At 48.3% G+C, this 21347-nt stretch overlaps 1 protein-coding gene across 2 annotated transcripts in view; it reads right to left on the reverse strand.

The window, feature by feature from the left end:
• The window catches only part of LOC104138495 (mothers against decapentaplegic homolog 7), a 30614-nt gene extending 28518 nt beyond the window's left edge, over positions 1 to 2096 (reverse strand). Inside the window, exons 1-2 of one of the 2 annotated variants that reach the window (XM_068925641.1) lie at positions 1429 to 2096; positions 636 to 689 (exon numbers count right to left, since the gene is read on the reverse strand). In XM_068925641.1, coding sequence (XP_068781742.1) covers positions 636 to 689; positions 1429 to 1945 — 571 coding nt within the window. In that variant the 5' untranslated portion in view covers positions 1946 to 2096. The remainder of the gene's footprint in view (positions 1 to 635; positions 690 to 1428) is intronic. The other variant, XM_068925640.1, reaches the window with a different exon arrangement.
• Positions 2097 to 21347: the final 19251 nt, after the last annotated feature.

The following is a 21347-nucleotide window of genomic DNA, read 5'->3' on the forward strand; positions in this document are numbered from 1 at the left end:
CAGAGCTGGGTTTTTTTTAAAAAAAAAAAAAAAAGGGGGGGGGGGATGCTTTTCTATCCCCGTCCCTAATTTTCCCAACCTGGCACGGCAGGATTAGACTCACTTAAAACACAAGATTTCTCCGAACCACGTTTGTCAAGTCTCATTTGGCTCCTTAGCCATTAAAAAAGTTACTTTCCCAAGCGACTCTGCTGCACCGGTTTCCTAAGCTAAATTCCTTAAAATTCACAGGCAGGCTGAGGAGCGAGCATTTACAGCCTCGGAGTATAACCCACGCCGGCCGAAGCTGGTCACCAGAAAGCACCAGCCACATCCCCGGACTTGCAATTTCTGTTCGCAGCCACCCCGGCTTCTCGAGCGACCGGGCTGCACACGCGAGCGGCCAAGGCCTAGGCTGCCATTGCAAATCCCTCCTAGCGTTTCCTGCCCTCGTTTCTAAAAATCCGAGTTTGTGCAGAGGATTTCTTAAAAACGAACCACACGTTAATTCTTCCGGGGGTATCGGGGGGGCACAGGCAGCCCAAAAGCGAAACGCACCAGCGTAACAAAGGCAGGCCACATCTCCCCTGAGAAAGGGGGCTGCTTTCCCTTTTTATCTGAAGACAGCAGGCTGCAATTTAAAAAGGTCTACTCACCGGTTGGTTTGAGAAAATCCATCGGATATCTGGAGTAGGGTGGAGGGGGAGACTCTGGAATCAGAAAAGTACAGAGAAAATAAAGGCAGAGCCATGAGAAAGAAGGAGGAAAAAAAAAAAAAAAAAGAAAAGATAGGAACTTATGATAACAGTGGCATTCTTTTAGCCAAACTGTTTGTCTTAGCTCTGGGGGTTGGAGGCAGGGCAGCGAGGCGGTGATTGCCTTGATATTTAGCTGTCAGATAAACAAAAGGGGCCGTCTGGCGCCAGTCTCCCTGCTATCTGCCGCTCGGGCTGTCTGCGCGGGGCCTCCTTGGCTCGCCGGAGCCGCGGCCGCGCCGGGGCCGCCCGCCCGCGCCAGGCGGCCCCTAATCCCCCCGGCCCCGCGCCGCCCTCCCTCTCCCCCTCCCTCCCTCCTCCCCCCCCCCCCCGCTCTCCCCCGGCCCCGGAAAAATAAAATCACATAAAATAAGAAAATGACGTGAAATGAAATGAAAGTGGTCTCAAATAAAGAAAACGACAACGGGATAAACAAAACGGCATCAGATAACAGAATGACATGAAATAAAGACAACAAACGCAACAAAATAAATAAATACAATAAAATAAATAAAATAAGTGAAATAAATACAATAAAATAAATAAATGAAATAAATACAATAAAGTAAATAAAATAAATAAAATACGGCACCAACTTTTTTTTTTTTTTTTTTGGCATGCGGGCTGGGAAAAGTTGCGGGGAAAGGCGCCCCCCCCCCCTCCCCTCGCCGGCGCCGCCGCTCCGCGCGCGTACCTAGCTCGCAGAGCCGGCTGAGGTGGTGCGGGTTGCAGCAGACGAGCTCGGGGTGCGCCTTGCCATAGGACTCGCAGCCGCAGAGGCGCTTGACTTCGGCGCAGTGGCGCAGGTCGGGCCAGCGGAACACCTTGCAGAGCAGCAGCGGCAGCGGGTACCAGTGCGCGCCCAGGCGCGCGTCGGCCGCCTTGGCGGGCAGCAGCAGGCAGGGCGTGCGCGCCCCGCCGCGCGACTCCACGGCGCGCAGCAGCCCCTCCAGCTGCCGCTCCTTGAGCCGCTTGAGCACGGCGTGGGTCAGCGCCTTCAGTTCCGCCTCCGCGCCCGCCGCCGCCGCCGCCGCCGCCCGCCCGCCGCGGCTCGCCTTGCCCGGGCAGCACCCGCGCCCCGCTCCGCACACATGCGCCCGGGCCTCGGCCGCCGCCGCGCCGCCGCCGGGCTCGCCCGCCTCCTCCTCGCCGCCGGGAGCGCGGCTCCGCCAGAGCCGCCGGACGAGCACCGACCGTTTGGTCCTGAACATGCGGGACGAGAGGAAGGGCCCCCGGCTACAAAACGGGCATGCCGTCCGCCACTCATGAAGGAGCCGGGAGCCGAGGCGCGGCGGCGGCGGGGGGCAGCGGCAGGCGGCGGGGCCGAGGCGGGCTGTGGCATGCGCCAGTCTCCGCGCTGGGGGGCTGCGGGGGGCCCGCCGCCTGCTGCGGGGGGCGGGGGGCGGCCGCGCCGGCCCGCGCCTCTGCCCGCTGCGGGGGGGGGGGGAAGGAAGGGAGGGGGGGAGGTTGGGGGGAGGGGAAGGAAAAATAAAAAAAAAATAATTAAAAAAAAAATTAGTTGAGATGGGGAGCCGATGCTCCGCGCTAAAAAAAAAAAATTGTTTTTTTTTTTCTTTTAAAAAGCCTCTACAGCGCGGGTCTGCCGCACATCGCGCTGGGGGAAGCGGGCTGAGCTGCCCCTGCGCGGCCGCGCAGCGCGGCTACAGCCCGCGGGCCCGGCGGCCGCCAGAGACCCTCGGCCTCGGCGGGGCCGCAGCTCCCATCAACCCGCCGGGCTCCGGGAGGGGGGGCGCAGGGGGGCAGCGGGGCTGAGGCGGCGCGGGGTAGAATTATTAAAAAAAAAAAAAAACCCAAAAAAACCAAAAAAAAGCCAAAACGATGTATATCAAAAAAACAAAAAAACACCAACCCTAAGATGTGGACGCTGGAAGCAATTTAAGCATCTGTCGCAAAAGAGAAGAACAAGCGCATCCAGAGTGTTGTATCCCTTTTTAAAGCGCAGGTCGTCCTGATGTGGGGTTTGGGTGTTTTCCTCCTTCTTCCCGAAGATTTTAATCCACGCGCACACACACCCGCGCGCGCGCGCGCGCACGCCAAATCTTGATCCGGCTGCTACGAAAAGAAAGAAAGAAAAAAAAAAAATTTCCCCAGTGAGGCCGTGTCCCTCCTTCCCGAGCAGCGTGCTCCCTGCGGGGGAGAGCCGGGCGCCGCGGCGCTGCCCGCCCCCCGCGCCGCTCCGCGCCGCTCCGCGCCGGGGCGCGGGCACGGCGGGGCCGCTGTCACCCCTCTCCCGGGGCCGCCGCCTCCTCTCCCGGCCGCAGCTCCGCGCCGGTGCTTACATGGGCGCGGGGGCACCCGCCGGCGACCCTCTCCGTGCTGCCGGGGCGTCTGGGCTTTTTTTTTTTTTTTTCCTCCTCTCTCCTCCTTCCTTCCTTCCTTCCCCTCCTCCTCCTCCTCCTTCTTCTTTTTTCTTTTTTTTCTTCTTCCTTTTTTTTTTTTTCTTCCCTCCGCTCGATGCAAACAGGCGCCCCCCCCGCACCAGCGCCTCCGTCTTCCCTGGCTGCGGGGAGCCCCGGCGGCGCGGAGCCGGGCGCGGCGGTGGAGGCGGAGGCGGCGGCGGCGGCGGCGCGGAGCCGGCAGCGGCGGTGCCTGCGCGCTCGGCCGCGCCCGCCGCCCGCCTCCCGCTCCCCCCGCGGCGGCTCGCAGTGCGCAGCGGCGCGGCCCCGGCGCGGCCCGGCCCGGCCCCGGCCCCGTCACGTGGGCGTCTAGACACCGTGTCGCTCCGGGGAAAAAAAAAAAAAAAAAAGAATTATATATTTATATATATATATATTTATCTCTAACCGCCTTGCGCAAGCGGCGGCTCGGGTTGCCGGGATGCGCGGGCAGCACCCGGGGGTGCTCCAGCTCTTCCCTCCTCCACTCCCACCCCGGGCGTGCTGCGCGGGTGCGGAGCGGCTCGGACACCCCTCGGCAGCTGCTCTGCCCTCTCAACCTCCCCCCCGCGGGGGGCAGAGGGAGCCCCAAAAGCCTGGGGGTGCCCGAGGCGCTGCAGCCCGCTGTAAATACTGGAGTGAAATAGTAAAACCGAGCCAGGCTAAAACAAAACACAAAAAAGGATTGTGGGCATCGAAAGAGGGCATGGCGTGAGAAGCAATAATGCTAATAATACTTTGCGCTTTTACAGCACCTGTTGCCAGAGGAAGGGAAAGTATTTCCATGGTAGGTAAGTATATCCCAGTTCTTACAAAATGAGGAGCAGGAATTAAGAGTCCGGAGTTCTTCTCCTATTGTTGTCACTACCACTAGCGATAATAATTTCTGGCACCAAGAGTACTTCACAGACTCCCCCATTTTAATTCCGCCTGCCAGAACCTGCACAGGACGGGGAAACTGAGACACCAAGAGGCTGTGCAGCTCACACAAGCCTACCGCGGTCTGCGGGAGAGCTGGGGACTCAAACCGGGCTCGGTAGTGCCAGGGTCTGTACGGCGGCAGAAGTCCCCTAGGGTCCCCATCCTTACCCAGCTGAGTAGCTCCCTTCCCATATAATAAGTGCCGGCAGGACAAGTTGCTTAAGGTCGCACAGTAAAGTCAGTGACCGCCTGGGAAATGGAGCCCAAGACTCTTAACTCATGGCTGCTCTAAGCGAATCCAATTCTAAAACGTTTGCGCTGAACTAAACAAGACAGCAGACGTAAAACACAGGGGACGCAACGCTTATTATTCCAGCGCGGTTCGGAGCTGTACACGCTGCACACACAAGGTGTATTCCCGGGACTGCCTTTCTCGGATGCCTCCCTTCGGTGCACACAGCAGAGACAGGGTTAGCGCCCAGTCTTGCAAATATCCGCGTGAGAAGGCCCGTGAGACGGGCCTGGAACCTTTATTTGCACAATCTGGATCTAAATTAGTTAGAAGGGGGATCGATTTGGGGGAAAGCTTAATGAAACTCTGCCAGCCCAGGCACAAAATCTGCACAAAGTCACAGAAGGGAAAGAGCATTACTTGCTGGCACCTAAGAGAAGAATTTAGTAAGGCTGGCTACTAAACAGGAGCCTGAGGCAGGTGACGGGCTCCTAATTTCATCCCTAAATTGGCTTTCAAATCAATTAGTAGGCACAAGCGTAAGCTGCCTGCTAAGCGGCCCATCATATTCTGCAGCTTGCCATGATGCAATTGCGTGGTAACCAACACGGCAGCACCTGGACCTTGAGGAGACGAAGGGTGATGTCCAGGCACAACAGACAGGGTAGCACCCGAGTTTGGGGATGTTTTGGGTAGTTTGGGGTGTAATTTATGCCGAGGTAAAAGAATAAAGCCTTAGAAGCTCGAAAAAGGGAGAATTGATAGCGTCCTTAATTTAACATCTTGTTCGCAAGCCTGCAGAGTGACCCAGCTCATTGAGACCGATTTCCTCATTTCCGTACAGGAATGAACCGACCTTCAAAACCCTTTTCCACCGTGATGCATATGGTTACTTGAAAAAAAGGAGTTCATTCTGATTCCTGCATCTGCTGTTGCAAGGCAGTTAAACCCCGGACATGCCCATTAATATGTGCATTATACTTTTTTAATTTTAGAAGTTTCCCAAACTGTATACAAATTATAAATTCTATTAACTCTTTTAGGGCTTTTTTCCACTTGCTTTGCAATGACCTGGTGACTGTGATTATTTTTTTTTTAATCATACACAGGCTACAGAGTCGCAAAAGGCGTAACGTGCCATATGCTATGAAGGGACAGAAAGCGGGAATGGGGTCCAGGAGTTAAAGATGTTTTTTGTCCCTGCCACAGATTGCCTCTGGGCCCTTGGGCCCGTCCCTTTCCCACTAGCTTCCGTAGGGACCTCTGGGCTTTGGCTCCTCTGGTTCCCCCTCTGTAAAGCTGGGCCAGCAGCACTTGCCTTTCTTTGTAAAGTACCTTGATCTCTGCAGGTGAAAAATTACAACAGAAGTGCTAAATATTAAATAACCGATAAAGAACAACTTTTTAATTAAGCCTCTAAAGCTTGGTCAAACAGACCGCATGGAAAATACAAAAATAAGCATAACGAAGCAGATAAAAACATGCATGTATGCTACCAGATTTGGGGAGCGCTTTGAAAGGCCGGTGGAAACCACCGTGGATGCTGACGTAACTTGTGGTTGCTCATTGGCAGACAAACGTGAGTCAGACACCCTTGCAGCTGGAATGGGCGAGTGGGAAACCTGTAGCAAAATGCGAGAGGATTGCTGCTGAACAGAGCCGTGCGCTCTTGCTGAATTTAGTGGGAATTTAGTCCGCACCAGGCGAAGCTCGCTTCTCAGGTGCCTCTTTGCAGGCCTCCTAAGCAGGCCTTGTGTTCGACCGAAATGATGTCGGCCTTGCCGTCAAGCCTGCCTGTAAGCCAGCCGCGATTTACGCTGCCTTCCCCTGCTCCTTCTGAAGAGAAGGAATACAACCTGTTTGTAAATGAAGTATATCCTTCATCCGAAAGGCAGACAGCTACCTTAGGTATCGCATGCAAAACCTCACCGAGCCCAAACTCCAGCTTTCCAGACATCATTCTCATGGAGGCTTCTAGGGACCTTTCCGTCACCCAGCTGTCTTTGAAGAGCTAAAGGTGAACGATAAACCCGAGTTCATTTGCATTGCAATTCAGCCTTTGACAGACAGTTGGAGCCAAGGCACTGTTAACCTAATTGTTTTGCTAACAGCACCAGGGTGTGAGACGCACCAAAGGCACTTACACAAAAGGATAAAACCGGGCTTGGAAAAAGCCTTTTCCTGACATCATTACCAGGCGCAAACAAACAGAGATGATCCCTCTTCATACACTTTCTAGGCCCGGGTCAATAACAAACACACTTTGCTCTTTTGGGGAAATGTCTCTCTCTCTGACAGTTGTGAAAAACCACTCATGGGAGGTCAGAAAGAGCAAACCTGTCTGAAGAGAGGATAGGGGCAGGGTTTGGAGATTTCAGGCACTCTACCACGCTTCTACGCAGATTAGTAGTAGCTAAAGTTGCATCCCTACTTCTATATTTATACATTGTTTTCAGAGGGGTCAAGCAAGGCTCCAAGTCAGTGGGCTAAGATGCCGTTTTGGCATGACCTGTGCACTCCTTCCGCTCCAGCAGTTCACATCTCCATAGCAAATTCAGATGCCAGACCTCGTGTCTTCTCCAAGCCGCCTTCTGGTCTCCTCCACAACAGGTAAAATAAAAGGGAGGTACAGTCCTCACCCATCCTGGCTTTCCCTCTCTGGGAATATGACCATTTCAATGCTGATGCTTCTGGTTGCTGTCAGCCCTTCCAAAGCTGTGCCTGCTGGAAATAAATTCACCACAGGTGGTTACCAAAGATGAGAAAAATGAGAAAGATCTCATAAGCTGGCTCCTCGCAGGAGGAAGGCCTCCGTTCTCCAGACAGCTCTTGGCCCTGCCTTAAACACCAGGCAGTTTCCCTACCTGAACACCATTAGCCCATATAAAGGAAATTATAGCAGCATCATCTCTCCCAACGTCTAGCTCAACAGTGTAAGAACTGGCTGTTTTGACCATACAAGCCTTCGTGCCGGTGTGGCACTGTACTCCAAAGAGGAACAGAAATGGTGTGGAGATCCGAACAGACCGAAAGAGGTCTCTGCCTAGGTAAAGCGTGGCAAAGGGAAGAGTGACCACGGGCAAGCAAGGGAGGGGTAACACCAACATGTTTGTTGCTACTCTGACCTTTGCTTTATCACCTGTGCTCTAAAATACTCAGAAGATAAAAGCAGGGAAACCAGTAGCATGCTGATGATGGACGGTGAATCCCCCTCCGTTTCCATCAGCTGGGAAGCTGCCCCATGAAGTGACGGGGGGCAGGAGGAGGATCTCCTTATCTTCACGGTGTCCCTGGATGTCACTCTCTGACAGCCGTACAGGGACAACCTTTGCTTGCTAATCCACATTGCGTCCACAGTCTTGACACATGCGGTATTAGTCCACGTTACACAGTCGGACCCCAAATAACCCGTGACAGTAGCACCACGGGGCCGCCAGGACCGTCGTTCAGCCCCGGGACGTCCAGCCAATCTCCTCCTGAGTGTCGTCGGGGGAATTTATGACAGTGATGTTTAGGGAGGTCAGAGGAGAGGGATTTAGGTCAGTCAGTCTGAGGGAGGGATGACACAGTGGCCGGGGATTTCGGCAGAAGCAGGATCACGGGAATAGCAGCCCAGCACCCAGCACTGTCGGAGGAGGGAGCAGGTAGCAGGAGGCAGTTTGGGAGCCACGGGTGAGCTGGAGGAGGCACCAGTCCATTGAAGGGAATGTGTAAAGAAGAGGATCAAAGGGTGGAGGCAGGCGTAATACTTTTCAGATAAAGGAAAGCCAGCAAATCCCATTTACAACATACAAGGATGAGGAAGAGTCTGGCAGCTTTCTTCAACAGTCCAACCCCAAGGTGAATGCCTTTGGGATCTGCGTGTGCTCTGTGGAGCTCTTTAGGACCTTACAGAGCAGGGGGTTCAATATTAATGTGAAATATTTATTCTTAGTGCACCATCTTGCCTGTAACTCCTACTTTCGCAATGTGGTACCTGGATTTCTGTGTTTCAGACCTCAGCATTAGTGAATAAATGTTTTCAGACTTGTCTTGGTGTGTAAGGCCTCAAAAAGGGATTTTCGTTTATATGGAAACAGAAGGCAAAGCAGGTTTGTCGGAATATTTTAAAGGTAAGCACATGTGGACAGCATAGCTGTGTCCTACTTCCAGGATTTTATTTGTAAATCAGAATCCTCTTATATTTCCAATAATTGCATTTGCCAAGTGCATGATCTACAATGTTTTCCTTTTAGTTAGCTATAGTATTTGACAAGCTTGGACCAGATAATGCTGTGTCTGTGAAGAGCTGTGGCTGACACGGGGCACATGGGGTGTTTTTGGTCACACTGCAAATCCCTCACCTGAGACCTCTGGAGTCCAGAGGAGAGATGACAGAAGGCAGCTACTTTCTGTGTTCAACCACTGGTCCTGATTTACCTGTAGTACGTGTTTCTTGGCTCAGATTCCTCCCAAAACACCAATCCAAGCAAAAGGAGCAGGATATCCCATGAGCAGATGGAATATGGATTGATCCACTGGAAAATACTGTATTAAACACTACATTGCAATGCCTGTGCCCAGAGGAGCTGGTGAAGGGTGAGGTGTCAGTGACTTAAAAATAGCATTTCGGTCATAACTCCATCAACCTAATCTCCTGATTTTTGGCGTGAAGTAAGCATCAAGCTTTCGGAGGATTTATCAGATGCTGAAGTTGGTCTCCTTTAATGGCAGCAGCAAGGAAGGGTCGTGCTCTTCTTCGGGATCATCTTCTGGAGCTTGGACAGAAGGAGGATGATCAAATGCCAGGACCGCATAGATCAGTTTACAAGTGGGTGGAAGTTACAATTCCCTCATTAGAAACAAGCAAATCAAGCAAAAGCATTTTGGCAGGGAGAAACAGTTGGAAAGGGGATGGGAGAGTATCAGACAAAGCGAGAGGAAAATCTCCAGCTTCTGTATTTCCTATTGCTAGCAGGTATGGATATAATTTTGGAGTTCCTTCCTTTCTAATGTTGTAGGTCATAACCTTTACACCATTTATGTGTCTTTCTGTATTTATTGCAGAGACCTAGCCAGATGCACTGTGGAGCTAGTTTCTCTTCCTCAAACATTAGCCCTAAAGTGTCCACTGGTGGTGGGATACCAGCCCACGCTTCTTATGGTCTTTTCTTAGGGAAATTTCTCGCTGATGCTAATGGGAATTTTGTCCCATCAGAGACTGGGGCCAGTCTGGTCTAATAAGAAAATTCCTATGCTTGTGAAGGGTTGTTTGGGATCAGTTTTGCTCATACTGATCTACAGTTTGGCATAAAAAATGTTCAATGAAACAGTCATCTGAGCGCTTCATAAGCCACTGGCATTTTAAGCGTGGAACGGTGCAGTTACATTGTGCAACCGTCTGTCCTCAGAGAAGAGGTTTTAGATGTCTTGTCCTGAAATCAAACACAATCCTCATTTTAAATAACGAGTACCTGGACACTATCAAAGTTACAGGATGTGCCAACAGCTGGGAGTTGCTAGGGCAATCCAAGGGAGAAACGAAGCATCGTGGTTTTTTTGCTGGTAAGGATCCAGTTAGAGCAATTACCAATGGTTGTGGTGGAGTCTCTGGCAATGACAATTTTCAAATGAGGTTTTGGCGATGTTCAGAAGCCAGTTTAAACCTGTATGAATTCAGGGAAGTCTTACAGGCCTGTTTTACTCAGGTGGGTAGTCTAGACAATAGTAATAGCCCTTCATGCCTGATATTTTAGAAATGTGCCAGTGTGTTAAAACAGATAATTGAAAAATCCTCATTGGTCTAAATGTAGGGCTGGGATTTTTAATGACTTCTTGCAGATATTAAACCCAACAGAAATGCTTTCATGAAAATCTTTCACATGGCTTAGTTCCAGCAAAAACAACATGCTTGGAATTGGATTTTCTTTAAAGTACCCAAGTGGTGGAAAGTGTTTGAGAACTCAAGAGTGACACTGAAATGACACCGTCTCACACTGACTACCTCCAGTATGAAAAATTTCCGTTGAATCTGAAATAAGAGAGTTTCAAGTTAACCAGAAATATAGGACTGGATGGGAACTGGCTATCCTGATTGTCCAATCCAAATTGTGCAAGCTGAATGAAAAAGTATTACTAGTACAGTGTCATTTAAAGACTGGCTTTTCAAAAGCACGCTACCCAAACCTGCACATTTATTTCATCTTGAGGTAAAAGCATGCCATCTGATACGAATGATTAATCCAAAGAAGGCCCAGACTTGTTCTCCTCATTTAAAAGAAAAATTACATATTCTGTGGGAACATAAGAGCCGTTAACACTGGCTGAGATAGCTGTGGGCTGCAGGTTGAATCTTCTGCAGACTGCAGAACATGGCCCACCATTTCCTAAATGTATTAATACTTATTTTTTCAAAGACATCATTTCAGATCTAAAGGCACTTTGGGATCCAAAGGATATTTCAGGCACTTTTTTTTTTTTTCATTTTTATAATTTATTCTTTTTTGGTCTTGCGGGCCTAGTTTAATGACACAAAGCTGAACCACTCAACACCACCTATGGAATAGAGAAGAGAAACAATTTGAAGCAGAGAGGGCAAGTGCACCGTAATGGATCATATGCTGACCAATGCCTCTAAGTTCAGAGACAGACACTGCTTTGAACGTAAAGCCTATCAACTATTATGAACAAAATTGAAGTGATTTCTTTCGTTTTATAGCCCCAGAGATGGAATTTAACTGTGACCCCCAAAGCCTTCCAACATTGCCACCACCCCCTCCGCGAATCATGTGGAGACACAGAAGAGCACTTTACAAAGAATTAAAGAAAGAGTTCATAGCCATTGTTTAAAAATGTAATTAACACTGTGTTTAAAGAAAAAGTGAGACAATTACCACCTCCTAAAGGCCTAAAGAAATCCGAGCTGCAGACCTCCCGCCAGACTGAGTGATATCGCAGGCACCATAAACAGAGGTTTGCAAGGATCTTTCCATTCACATCCCCAACCGCTAAGTATTATTATTATTGCTATTACTGTCTTTGTTTATGGTGAGGTGCAAGGCAGTCTGCAGCTCAGGTTTCTCAGGACCGTTGCGCTCCGCTCTGCAGAGGGCGTAGGGCCGAGTAGCCTCTTCTGCAAATGAAGTCAATCACAGTTAGAGCTCCCTGAACTTGCCCAGCAGCACTTGGCAGCTTGCAAGGTCCTGCCTAGGGAGGTAGTTTTGTTAGACTGCAGCATTAATCATATTCTGAAGCAAATAGCCAAAGAGTTTTTTTCACCTTGAGAACCTAAAAATAGTTCTCTAGCTTTTAGCAAATCCTGCACACGCTCACCTTGAGACATGCAATCCGCAGAGCCATTTCTCTTCCATTTTCCAAACTTGTAGGAGCATATAGCTGTACAAAAAGATGCAAATTCCAACGTGTGCTTAACTGATAGGACCAGTTACACAGCCTGCTTACAGATTTGACACATACACGTGCCAGATAAATGCACAGCTGGCCAATTAGGCTCACAAACACCAGCTTTTCATATTCCATCCCAATGACTGAATCCATAAATTCACTACAAAACATGAACAGCGAGAGAAAGAAGGCACAAAGAGATCTCAGACCCTCGATTTGGGCCAGGCAACACAGAAACATCATCACGGCATGTTGTCTGGAAACCTCTGGCTGTGTGCATCATCTCCCTCCATGGCCGAAGCCGTTATCTTGAGTCACTGCCTGCAAGGATTTTGCAAAAATGGGGATGGTAGATGCATTTTACACATACACACACTCACACAGGTAAACATTCATTCGTTTGTGCATTGCACTGCTCAGTTCAGCTCCTAGAACGGAATTTAGAAACTAGGTGTTTGCAAGCTGTGATTTGCAATCACCGTGCCTTGATTTCAGCAGTGCCTAGGACTGAGTCAGAAAATGAGATCGCTCGCCTTGGGACCGCGGCATCAGCCCTGCCCCAAGCTGTCAGCTCTGCTCCTCTCGCTTTCCCAGTCCTGCTCAGGCACCCGGGTGCAGTCAGCGTTTTATATCTCTAAACAAACCAAGTTGCTTCTCAATCACGGTCTTCACGTGAGCAGGCAGCGAAGTGGACGGTGTGCATTTTTGCAGGCATTTGTTTCGTGGGAGCCACCCGCGGGCCCCCGCAGGCCGGCTGTTTGGCCCGTGATGGAGACGGGCGTGGAGCGGAGTCCGCGAAGGCTCGCTCCTGGGTTGTATTTCCAGCTCGGTCGTAGACTCGCTGAAACCCCAGGGCTGGCGCACGTGGCAGCATGTGTCGGACATTACTCACTGGTGCAGTCTTGTTGACGCTAATGGGGCTCTTTGGATGCCGTTAAGCATACTTAAGGGTTTTCACTACTGAGGCAGAAGTGTTTTTTATAACATGGAGAAAACCCACAGAATTCAATAGAAAATGCTAGCTTGCTTATAGTGGGGGAGCAGTTAAGGAGAAAAGTACATTCCTGTTTGAAAGTGTGTCATTCCTTATCAAATTCCATCAGTTTTACGGAGATATTTATGTAGTCTGAAGTTTGTGTAAAGGTCTTGGTTTAATCCCTTTTCCATGGAGGGAGAAAAAAAAAAAAATCCCTTTTCCATGACTGTTATGCCATTTTCTATGAGGCCAAATCCCTGCCTCAGTTTACCAATCTGTCACCTGGCTTACTAACAGGTTGCTAACTGAGTTATTACTCCAAGGCTGATGTACTGCTTGCAGTCCAGAGATGCATGGTTACTCCCCTGAGACTCTCAAAAGGAAGGTACTATAAAGTAGGACCTATAAAGTAGTATATTTTTATTAAAAATACATTCTACAGCTCTTTATGCATCCGAAAGCTGAAATGAGAAATAGCTTCGAGGTGGGAAATGGTGTAACAAAGCTACGTTCCATCTCCCTCCCCGCCACAAACGAAGAAAAGAAAGTCTTTCATTAGATGACATGGGTTTAAAGGAATGTTGCAACGGATAGAAATCCCATACCATTATACCCACCCCTGAGGGCAGCGGGTATTTCTGTTCCAGTGTCTTCCAAGGCACTCCATCTCTGCTCTCCGGACTGGATGGGAAAAAATGCAATTAACTTCTAGACTTGCTGACATTGATTGCGATGATTAATGTCACCGTTGCACTTACCTGGCCTAGGCCATCTATAAGATAAGGCGCGGAGGTGGTGTTTGCCCTACCCAACTCTGGCCATCAGAAAGCTAGATTTCAAGTCTAACACGGGCATACGGGCTCCTTATGGTGCCTGTGAGAGGAGACAGACAGCTCCAGAGGGCAACTCCTGCCCTTCTCTTAGACACCTGTCTCAGTGCGGGATGAGTCGTCCTGGAGGTACCCGTCTCTCTCCCACAAAGTAAATAGGGACCTTAGTGACACACCACACTTTTAGGTGGCTGAAGGCAGAAGGGTGAATCCTGCAGGGCGAAGCAGCCGGCTCCCCAGGAACGCAGCGGGAGCCGGGGCCGCTGCCCAGCTGGGAGCAGCTGCCTGGCTCCACCTAGCCTGCGTGCTGGGCCACCGCTCCTGCTGCGCTGCTGCAGGCCTTCGGAAAGCAGCCGTTTCCCTAAAAGAGCGATGGCATGGCACTGCTGGATATAAAGGAAACAATGATGTGGCATTTCGCCATGCAATCTTGCTGAGCCGCGAACTGCTTTGAGAGCTGGAGAAGGAGGGACGTCCTCCTGTGAAAGCCTGCGTCCCGCTGCCGTCTCCCTCCGCGTGGCCACGTGGCCCAGCAGCGCTGACTCCCAGGCCTCTCTGCCGGCTTATTCCCATGCAATGGCAGCAATATTGCAAAACAACGCCTGCATTTTTCTCCCTTTCTGGTTCACGACTTTTATCGGCAGGGATAGGAGGTGGGTGAATATGCTGAAGGGCTTGGGCTGGCAAGGGGAGGGGAAGAAGACCAAAGGTGGAAGGATGATGCCAGTCAACGCTCAAATCCAAAATGCTCTGAATGTCTCCGTTCACTTATGCCACAGCAGGGGCCCGTTTCCTACTTTCACCAGATCTGGGTCCCTTGCTTTCCCCCATGGCAGCGGGCGCTCTTGCCCATGCGAATGCATGTGTGCCCATTCCCTCAATACCACCATCTTTATTATTTGCCCGGGAGAAAAATCTTTCGGCGCCAACCTACTGAGTTCAGCTGGGAGCAGTAGTATTACTATACGCTAGCAGGCATCAGCGGGAGCCACCAGCCACATGCCTGATCTGTAGACAACAGAGGATGTACTCAAAACTCTGGCTATGGCTCTTGGCACTTCCCCGGCGCGTCCCCTTTCTGATTTCGGCTTCCCTCTGCTCCCAGCTAAGTGAGATCTGCCCACCGAGGTCTCCACCAGGGTTGGACTCGCGCAGCAAATCCCGCCTCGCGGTTGGAAATCACCGTGTTACAGGTGGACAGGGAACGCGTCGGGGAGCACAGCCCAGGCTGACGTCGCTGCCACAGAAACGATGCAGAAAGCGACGTTTTGTTGACACGGAGGGACAATTGCGGTGGGAAGAGTGAAATAGCTCGCGGCAGCCAGAACGCCCGGGGCTTTGCGCCACGGGGGTCATTAAAAAAATACAACTCGATGGCATACAGAGCAAACACATGGATGCGTTATAACCCTACATCAAGTTGCACGAACTCCTAACACGTTACATAAACTAGTTGCCCATTTTCCTGGGAAATAAGTACTGTTGCACATTAGGACAAAAACATTCAATGAAAAGGTCATTTTTACGAATGATGCTTTGGAAATAGAAAAGTACATTTCAGATCTGAGTATTGGGTGACGGTGCATTGAAGAAAGCATACATGCGTCTATAAAAAGCCTAATAACAAATTCCTTTGCCATGTGCTTGATAACTGTGTAGGGGTCATATTTGTATTAAGATACCTACATATTGAAGCGAGGTGTCCCGTCTTTGTAATTCCCCAACATCTCTTCTTGAGCCAGCATTTGTAAAACGATATTTCTATATTTACTTAAGCATCTATTTAAAGAGGAATCCCTCATAATTACTCACCACACAGATAGATGACACTGTTTGGCTGTGTTTGTTTAGTTTCTATTAGTGATTGGCAAAAAGTCTACTGTGGCTTCAAAGCAGATATAGATGAATGACCCGTTGATCGTAAAATAAAATATGATGATCTTTTTTAGGCCTTATGGGAAATGACATGTAGAGGGGACACATATCACCAGCTCCTCCTGTCATTTCATGATATAATGTTAAATCTAGTAATGCTGGCTGGGTTGGCTGAAGGGAAGACTTCCATAAAGGAAGGACAGTCTATCCTATAGGATAATCAGAGGAATTCAGGAGAAGCTGTGAGCTTCAAAAAGTGAGTTCGTTTGCCGTTTCAGGTGATATGTCTGTCTCTGAGTCCCCAGGTCAGCTTTTGTAGTTTTTATAATCCCATAGCTTCTACTTAAAACATATTTCTATTTACTTGCATTGTTTGAAAGACCTGCACAAAAAGCTATGGAATATCATTGCCTACAGCAAAATGTTATCAAAGTTCAATGTGAATCCCAAAATTATGCCTGTCTTTTCATCTAAATGTTCTCCATAACAGTCACTTTAAGCGCAGAATACAACTTGAGTAGCATTACCCCCCCCCCCCAAAAAAAAAGAGGTTTTTCTTTTTTAACCAATCCCATTTCTCTAAATGAAATGGGGGGAAATGCCTTACTATTTGCAAGTGGCATTTGTTAACAAATTTGTGGTATGACAGACAAAATATTCAGTACCAGAAAGTTAAGCTCTAATTGCTGGTTTTCTCCTTAATTTTCCTTGGGAATCAGTGCTGGTAAGTAATTGCCCTCACCGCTGGTAAGTAATTCCCCTTGCCACGAGCCCATGCACAGGCTATCCTTGGCTCAGCTGCAGATTATCCATGATGTGGCTGTCTCAGAAGGAAGAGAGGCTGAACCGAGGGTCAAATGGTGTAAAAAATGTGCCAGGCATCCTCGTGCAGGCTCTGCCTTTTATTGCCCTCGGTAGCTTTGGGTACCTTGAACAGGTCTCCCAAATGGCACAAGCACGAAGAGCAGGAGGCCCTGTCTGTGTTGATAATCAAAGCTTATGCAACTGGGAGGACATTTTTGCCAACGCTAGCCCTGCCAGCGAAACCTCACATGAAAGCAAATCTTATAAACAGGCCGCTTCCAGTGTCTTCATTTCCATGGTGGTGGTGGTACATGGCCCTCTCTGGCCTTGCCCCTCTGCTCAGGTGCTGCGTGTTTTGCAGAGCAGGAAGAGCTCCCTCTCGAGCATGTGGAAGTCCTCCACGATTGTGGGGCTGCTCATGTTGACAGATAATAAATAGCACCAATTAGGATTTTCTTGCAAACTTTCAAAGCGCCACAGGGGAGGGGAAAATAACACAGAAACATGAGACTGAGTTACTGAATTTTTGTGCCTTCGCTTCACGCGCTATGCGATGCCAAAGAAACCTGGAAGGTGCAGTCAAAGCAATGGCAGAATGGGATTATTTCAAATGAGGTGCCAACATAACCTAAGGCGTTGTCCTTCCAATATGTGTGGAGACAAAGCTTGTTCCCAGGAGGGGTAAACCATCCTCAGTTGCTCCTGACATCAGATATCCTGCTCTTACACCGGCACGCTGGGTGAGTAGGTCTCCTCCTCTAGCCAAAAGGACTGCAGGAGTTTCTTGACTCTAGACTCCCAGTCTAGACTCTGGGATTTTTTAAAATTGGGAAATAGGCTCCTATATCATGCTGGCATCTTTGTTAATTTGACCCCAGTTCTGCGGTTTCATTTCTCTGAAGTGCTGCTTGCTATTTCCGGATTTTTATATATACATACATACATTCATATGTATATATATATATGAATATATATATCAATCACTGCTGTCAATCATAATATCCAGTTTTCTTTCACTGTACTCATGAAGGGCTGTGAGCACTCAACGCCTTGTAGACCCTGGCTTTGCTGAAGGCAACCCATGTCCAGGTTGGACTCATTGACTTTAAACAGTTAGATGGTGGATGAATTTGGCCATTTCTCCTTGCCTTTTGATAATGCTGTTGTCTGAAGGTTATCAGTCATGAGGGCTCCATAATCACGCTGGTTCCCTTTCATATCTTCAAAAGGCAGGAAATAGGTTTTCTACCTGTTCAAGAGCCACTCATCTGCAGGTAAAGAATTTAACAGCTTGTGGGAGTGCTATGTACTGCCGGCAATAATTTGACTGATCTTTCTTGGCACTGCAGAAACGCTTCTTAGAAGACACATTGTCAAAGGCAAAAATTGAGATATTTTCTTTCACACGTCTACTAGGAACACTTAATACACGAAAACAAACACCTAGCATTGAGAGGGGGCAAAGGACTGTCTCCATTGATTTCTGTGGCAGAATTTAACTGTCCTTTTTTTTTTTTTTAAGGTTTGGAGTAGAAAAGAAAGAGCTTGCTAAAGGATTTTCCAATTTTGGTGCTTGCAGAACAAAAAAAAACCTGTTTAAAGTTAACTTGTTTTTTTTTTTTTTTTAGGATGGGAAGAGTTAGGAGCAAAAAACAAATTGCACAGATTGTTGCATGACATATGCAGCCAGATGGTTAGGCTGGCTTATTTTATTCTGGGTTTATATGTACCAAGCTACAGTGCATTATTTTGGCACTTATCTATCTTCTTTTTGCGTTCAGATTTACCTGACCAACTCTTAGCGTGTAAACCCGTACAGCTATTTCTTTTGTGCTTGTTGAACTGTACTGTTTTATTTCAAGGCCATGGCGCTGCCTAACATGCAGGCATGCAAAAATAGGCAGAAGTGCAGGGTCAAAAGTAGCTTAAGCGAACTGATAGCTGCATTTGATCTGATTTTCCTAAAATAACAGGTCACTGTCGATACGGTTGTTCCAAAAGAACAAACATAGGAGCATATCTGGCTCCACCTTGCACAAAGTGCTTGTGTCTTTGGGTATCAACAGCAAAATATGTATTGTGACATTTAAATGACACCTCCAAAGTATTTCAGATCATCTTTCCTGATCCTAGAATTCGGTATTAAATTAATGGCGAAATTCAATCCATCTCCCAAAAAATAAATTTAACAAGATCAGTGTGAGGAAGGGTAACTCTAGAAACACTGTTTTTCAGCACACACTTAAAAAATATCCAGATTAAACCATAGCTCAATTCTCATCCAGCAGAAACATTACACAAGAACAATTGAACAAATTTCTCATTTGGCTTTGGGGCTCCTGTTGTAGGAGCTTTCTGATCCTGGAGTTGACTGCGCCTGGCAAACGACTACTTGAAGTTGTGCCTTGCCAACAACAGAAAAACAAATAAATGCTTCTTAGAGGTCAGATACTGGTTCCTGGACAAGAATGTCTTCTCATCAGACATCATTGATTAAGGTCTTTCTCTGAAGAGGAGATACTAGGAGATGGGAAGATGCTAGGACGGGGGCTCTTACCCCAGGGCTAGCTTATTCAGAGAGCCCTAGCGCACATGCTGTGGGGCTCCTGAAGGCCTGTTTGCCATGGGTAGTCCTCTCCTGAAGCAGTGTGACAGCTTAGATGACCTCATGAACTTCTTTCCAAGTCTCATTTTTCATGTTGTTTCCTAAGAGGAAATGAGACTCCTGTCATTTTGTTCGATGCTCTCATCAGCATGAAAATTATGATGTGAAAATATTTGCTAATGATTTTCTGCTCATTAAAACAAAGGAAAAAAAGAAGAAATTACATCTCTGAGCTCTCCGATTGTCTTCATTTTGGGACATCTTGTCTAGATTTGCTTCCACTTGCCTACGTGTCCCAACTACTGTCAATAGTTCAGACATGAGGCAAGAAAAGAACATCTAACAGGCAAACTGCAACAGCAGTGCTTACTGGGTCAGCTCTTTCTGACTGTTATCCACAGTTGGGTTTATATGGTTTATACATTCAAGCTTGGGGATTATCTGTGCATATAAATGTTTATTTTAGCAAGTATAGCTAGGTGATATTTTTAGTAGCGATAGTAGTTACTAATAGTTTCATGCAAAAGTCTGTAGTTCATCAGCCTTCACCGCCACATATCTTATCTAGGAAATGCAAGCCTCTGTGGGGGAATATTGCGTACAATGCTGTGTTCATTGCACAGCACTTAATCTGCACACGATTTATTTATTTTAGCAAAGAGAGGAAGCAAATAACCCTCTGTGTGTCTAACTTCAAGTAACCAGATTAATGCTGGATGATACAGTATCACTTTGTTTAGGATGCTTTTTATCCTTATTAAAAAACACAAGAGCAAAAATCCACGCCCAAGGCAATGCAGTAAGAGGCTGTCTAGCCTGGCCTGTTGTCTCTGGTAATAACAGTGCCAGACGTGCTGGCGTTCAGCAGAAAAACTCCTCAGCAAGCAAAGACGCAAAAGCATTTTTATTGAAACAGCTTCTTCTTAGCGGCTACCACTGTTTGTTTTATACAGTGAAACGTTGTCCGTTTGAGTGTTTTTTTCACTGTTATAATTAGCTGATATTTTACTAGTCATAGCGCTTAATAATAATTCCCTTTAGAAAAGTGTTTTGAGCTGTTCAGACCGTCTTGGCTTTGTGCACATGCAATACCATGAACTAGTAGGACCCTTATGTACTAATGCAGGGCAGCTAATTAATTGTTCGCCACAGAGGTCCTGATAAGAGTAAACAAAGAGTGAAATTAGCTCAGGAGAAGACCCAGGAATTTGCAGAATAAACCAAATCCTCCCATGAAGTCATCAGGAATCCACCCACAATCCACCCGTAATCCACCAGGCCGGTGCTTTGGGCCCTGGCTGGAAGGACAGGACAAGACGGCACAAAATATTGGTCCTATGCTCCTGTTGTCCTGCTGGAAAGCTCTGGGTAAGCCTAGGAGAGGACGTTAGTAGCGCTCACAGAGGTGCTGATGTAAGTCTGGGCTGAGCAGGGCAGCAGCAGGGCACCCAGAGGCAACGTCTATGGCTGAAAGGAAGGAGGAAGAGGAGGAACCACCTGCTCTGGGAAGCGTGGAAAGGGCCAGTGGGAGCTGGCCGGAGGTGGCTCTCCAGAGCACTGTTCCTATCAAACCTCAGTGCTAAACTGCTGCAGAGAACATGATGTTTCTGAGTGAGGACTGCACCGAGGAGATGTTGAGCTCCTCACAGTTCTGGCATGTGTTGCCATGACATTGAAGTAATTGCTATTACCTTTCTCTCAGTCTTTCAGAATTAGGTGACCAATTTTGCCAACACTCCTCTACAGGGGGAAAGCAATTTTCTGTAATTCAGTAAATAGATACATTATACCTACGCTTTCACAACAGGAGCTAAGCAAGTATTTTTACTGTTACCACTGTTTGCTAACACCTTGCAATTTGCTTCAGCAAATCATGGAACTGATGATAGAAAATAATGCAGTGCAGTCTCAGAATTTTTCCCAGAGGCCTGTAAGAAGAGAGTACACGAATAAAGATAGCAAAACTGCAGCTAGCCTGGCTACCTAGAAAACTAATCCAGTTCACCCTGGATGACTGCCTTCATCTTTGAGTTGGAGCTCTTTGATTTGGTGGATGTTACAGACTCTCAGATTTCCATTTTTTTTACAACATTCTTGACCACGGTTGTTTGTGGACAGCAAGCGTCTTCGCTCCAGCTCAGCAAGATGGCACAGGCTACATCCCATGTCATTGTTCCCTCTTGCAAATCTCGGTTATTCCCTCTGCCTCCGCAAGCCCTGTTTCATAGCGTATGGACCAGGGGCTCCTCAGCGGCAGAGCTGGATTCACCGCGGCCTGTTGCTTTCCGTGCTTGGGCCTGTTTATCCCGAGAAGGAGATTGCGACATGCCTGTGTGAAACCCCGCCAGATCCGAGGTGGTATCAGATGATTTTTGGGGTGGTTCCTGCCAGCCGACTTTCTCGACAGCAAAGCAGATGATTAGTCTGCTGATAGAAGACTTTGCCCAATTCCTTCCAACTTGGAAGGGATCCCATGCCTGTCTCCTTCCTTAGCGAAGCAGCTGAGAAATCTTCTCCCGTGGAGAAGCACTATCCCTTCTATCTCAAAAATCTCTGTGATAACAATGGGAAAAAGTACTCTTCTCCCAGGA

The sequence above is a fragment of the Struthio camelus genome, chromosome W (genome assembly GCF_040807025.1).
Source record: "Struthio camelus isolate bStrCam1 chromosome W, bStrCam1.hap1, whole genome shotgun sequence".
NCBI lineage: Eukaryota > Metazoa > Chordata > Aves > Struthioniformes > Struthionidae > Struthio > Struthio camelus.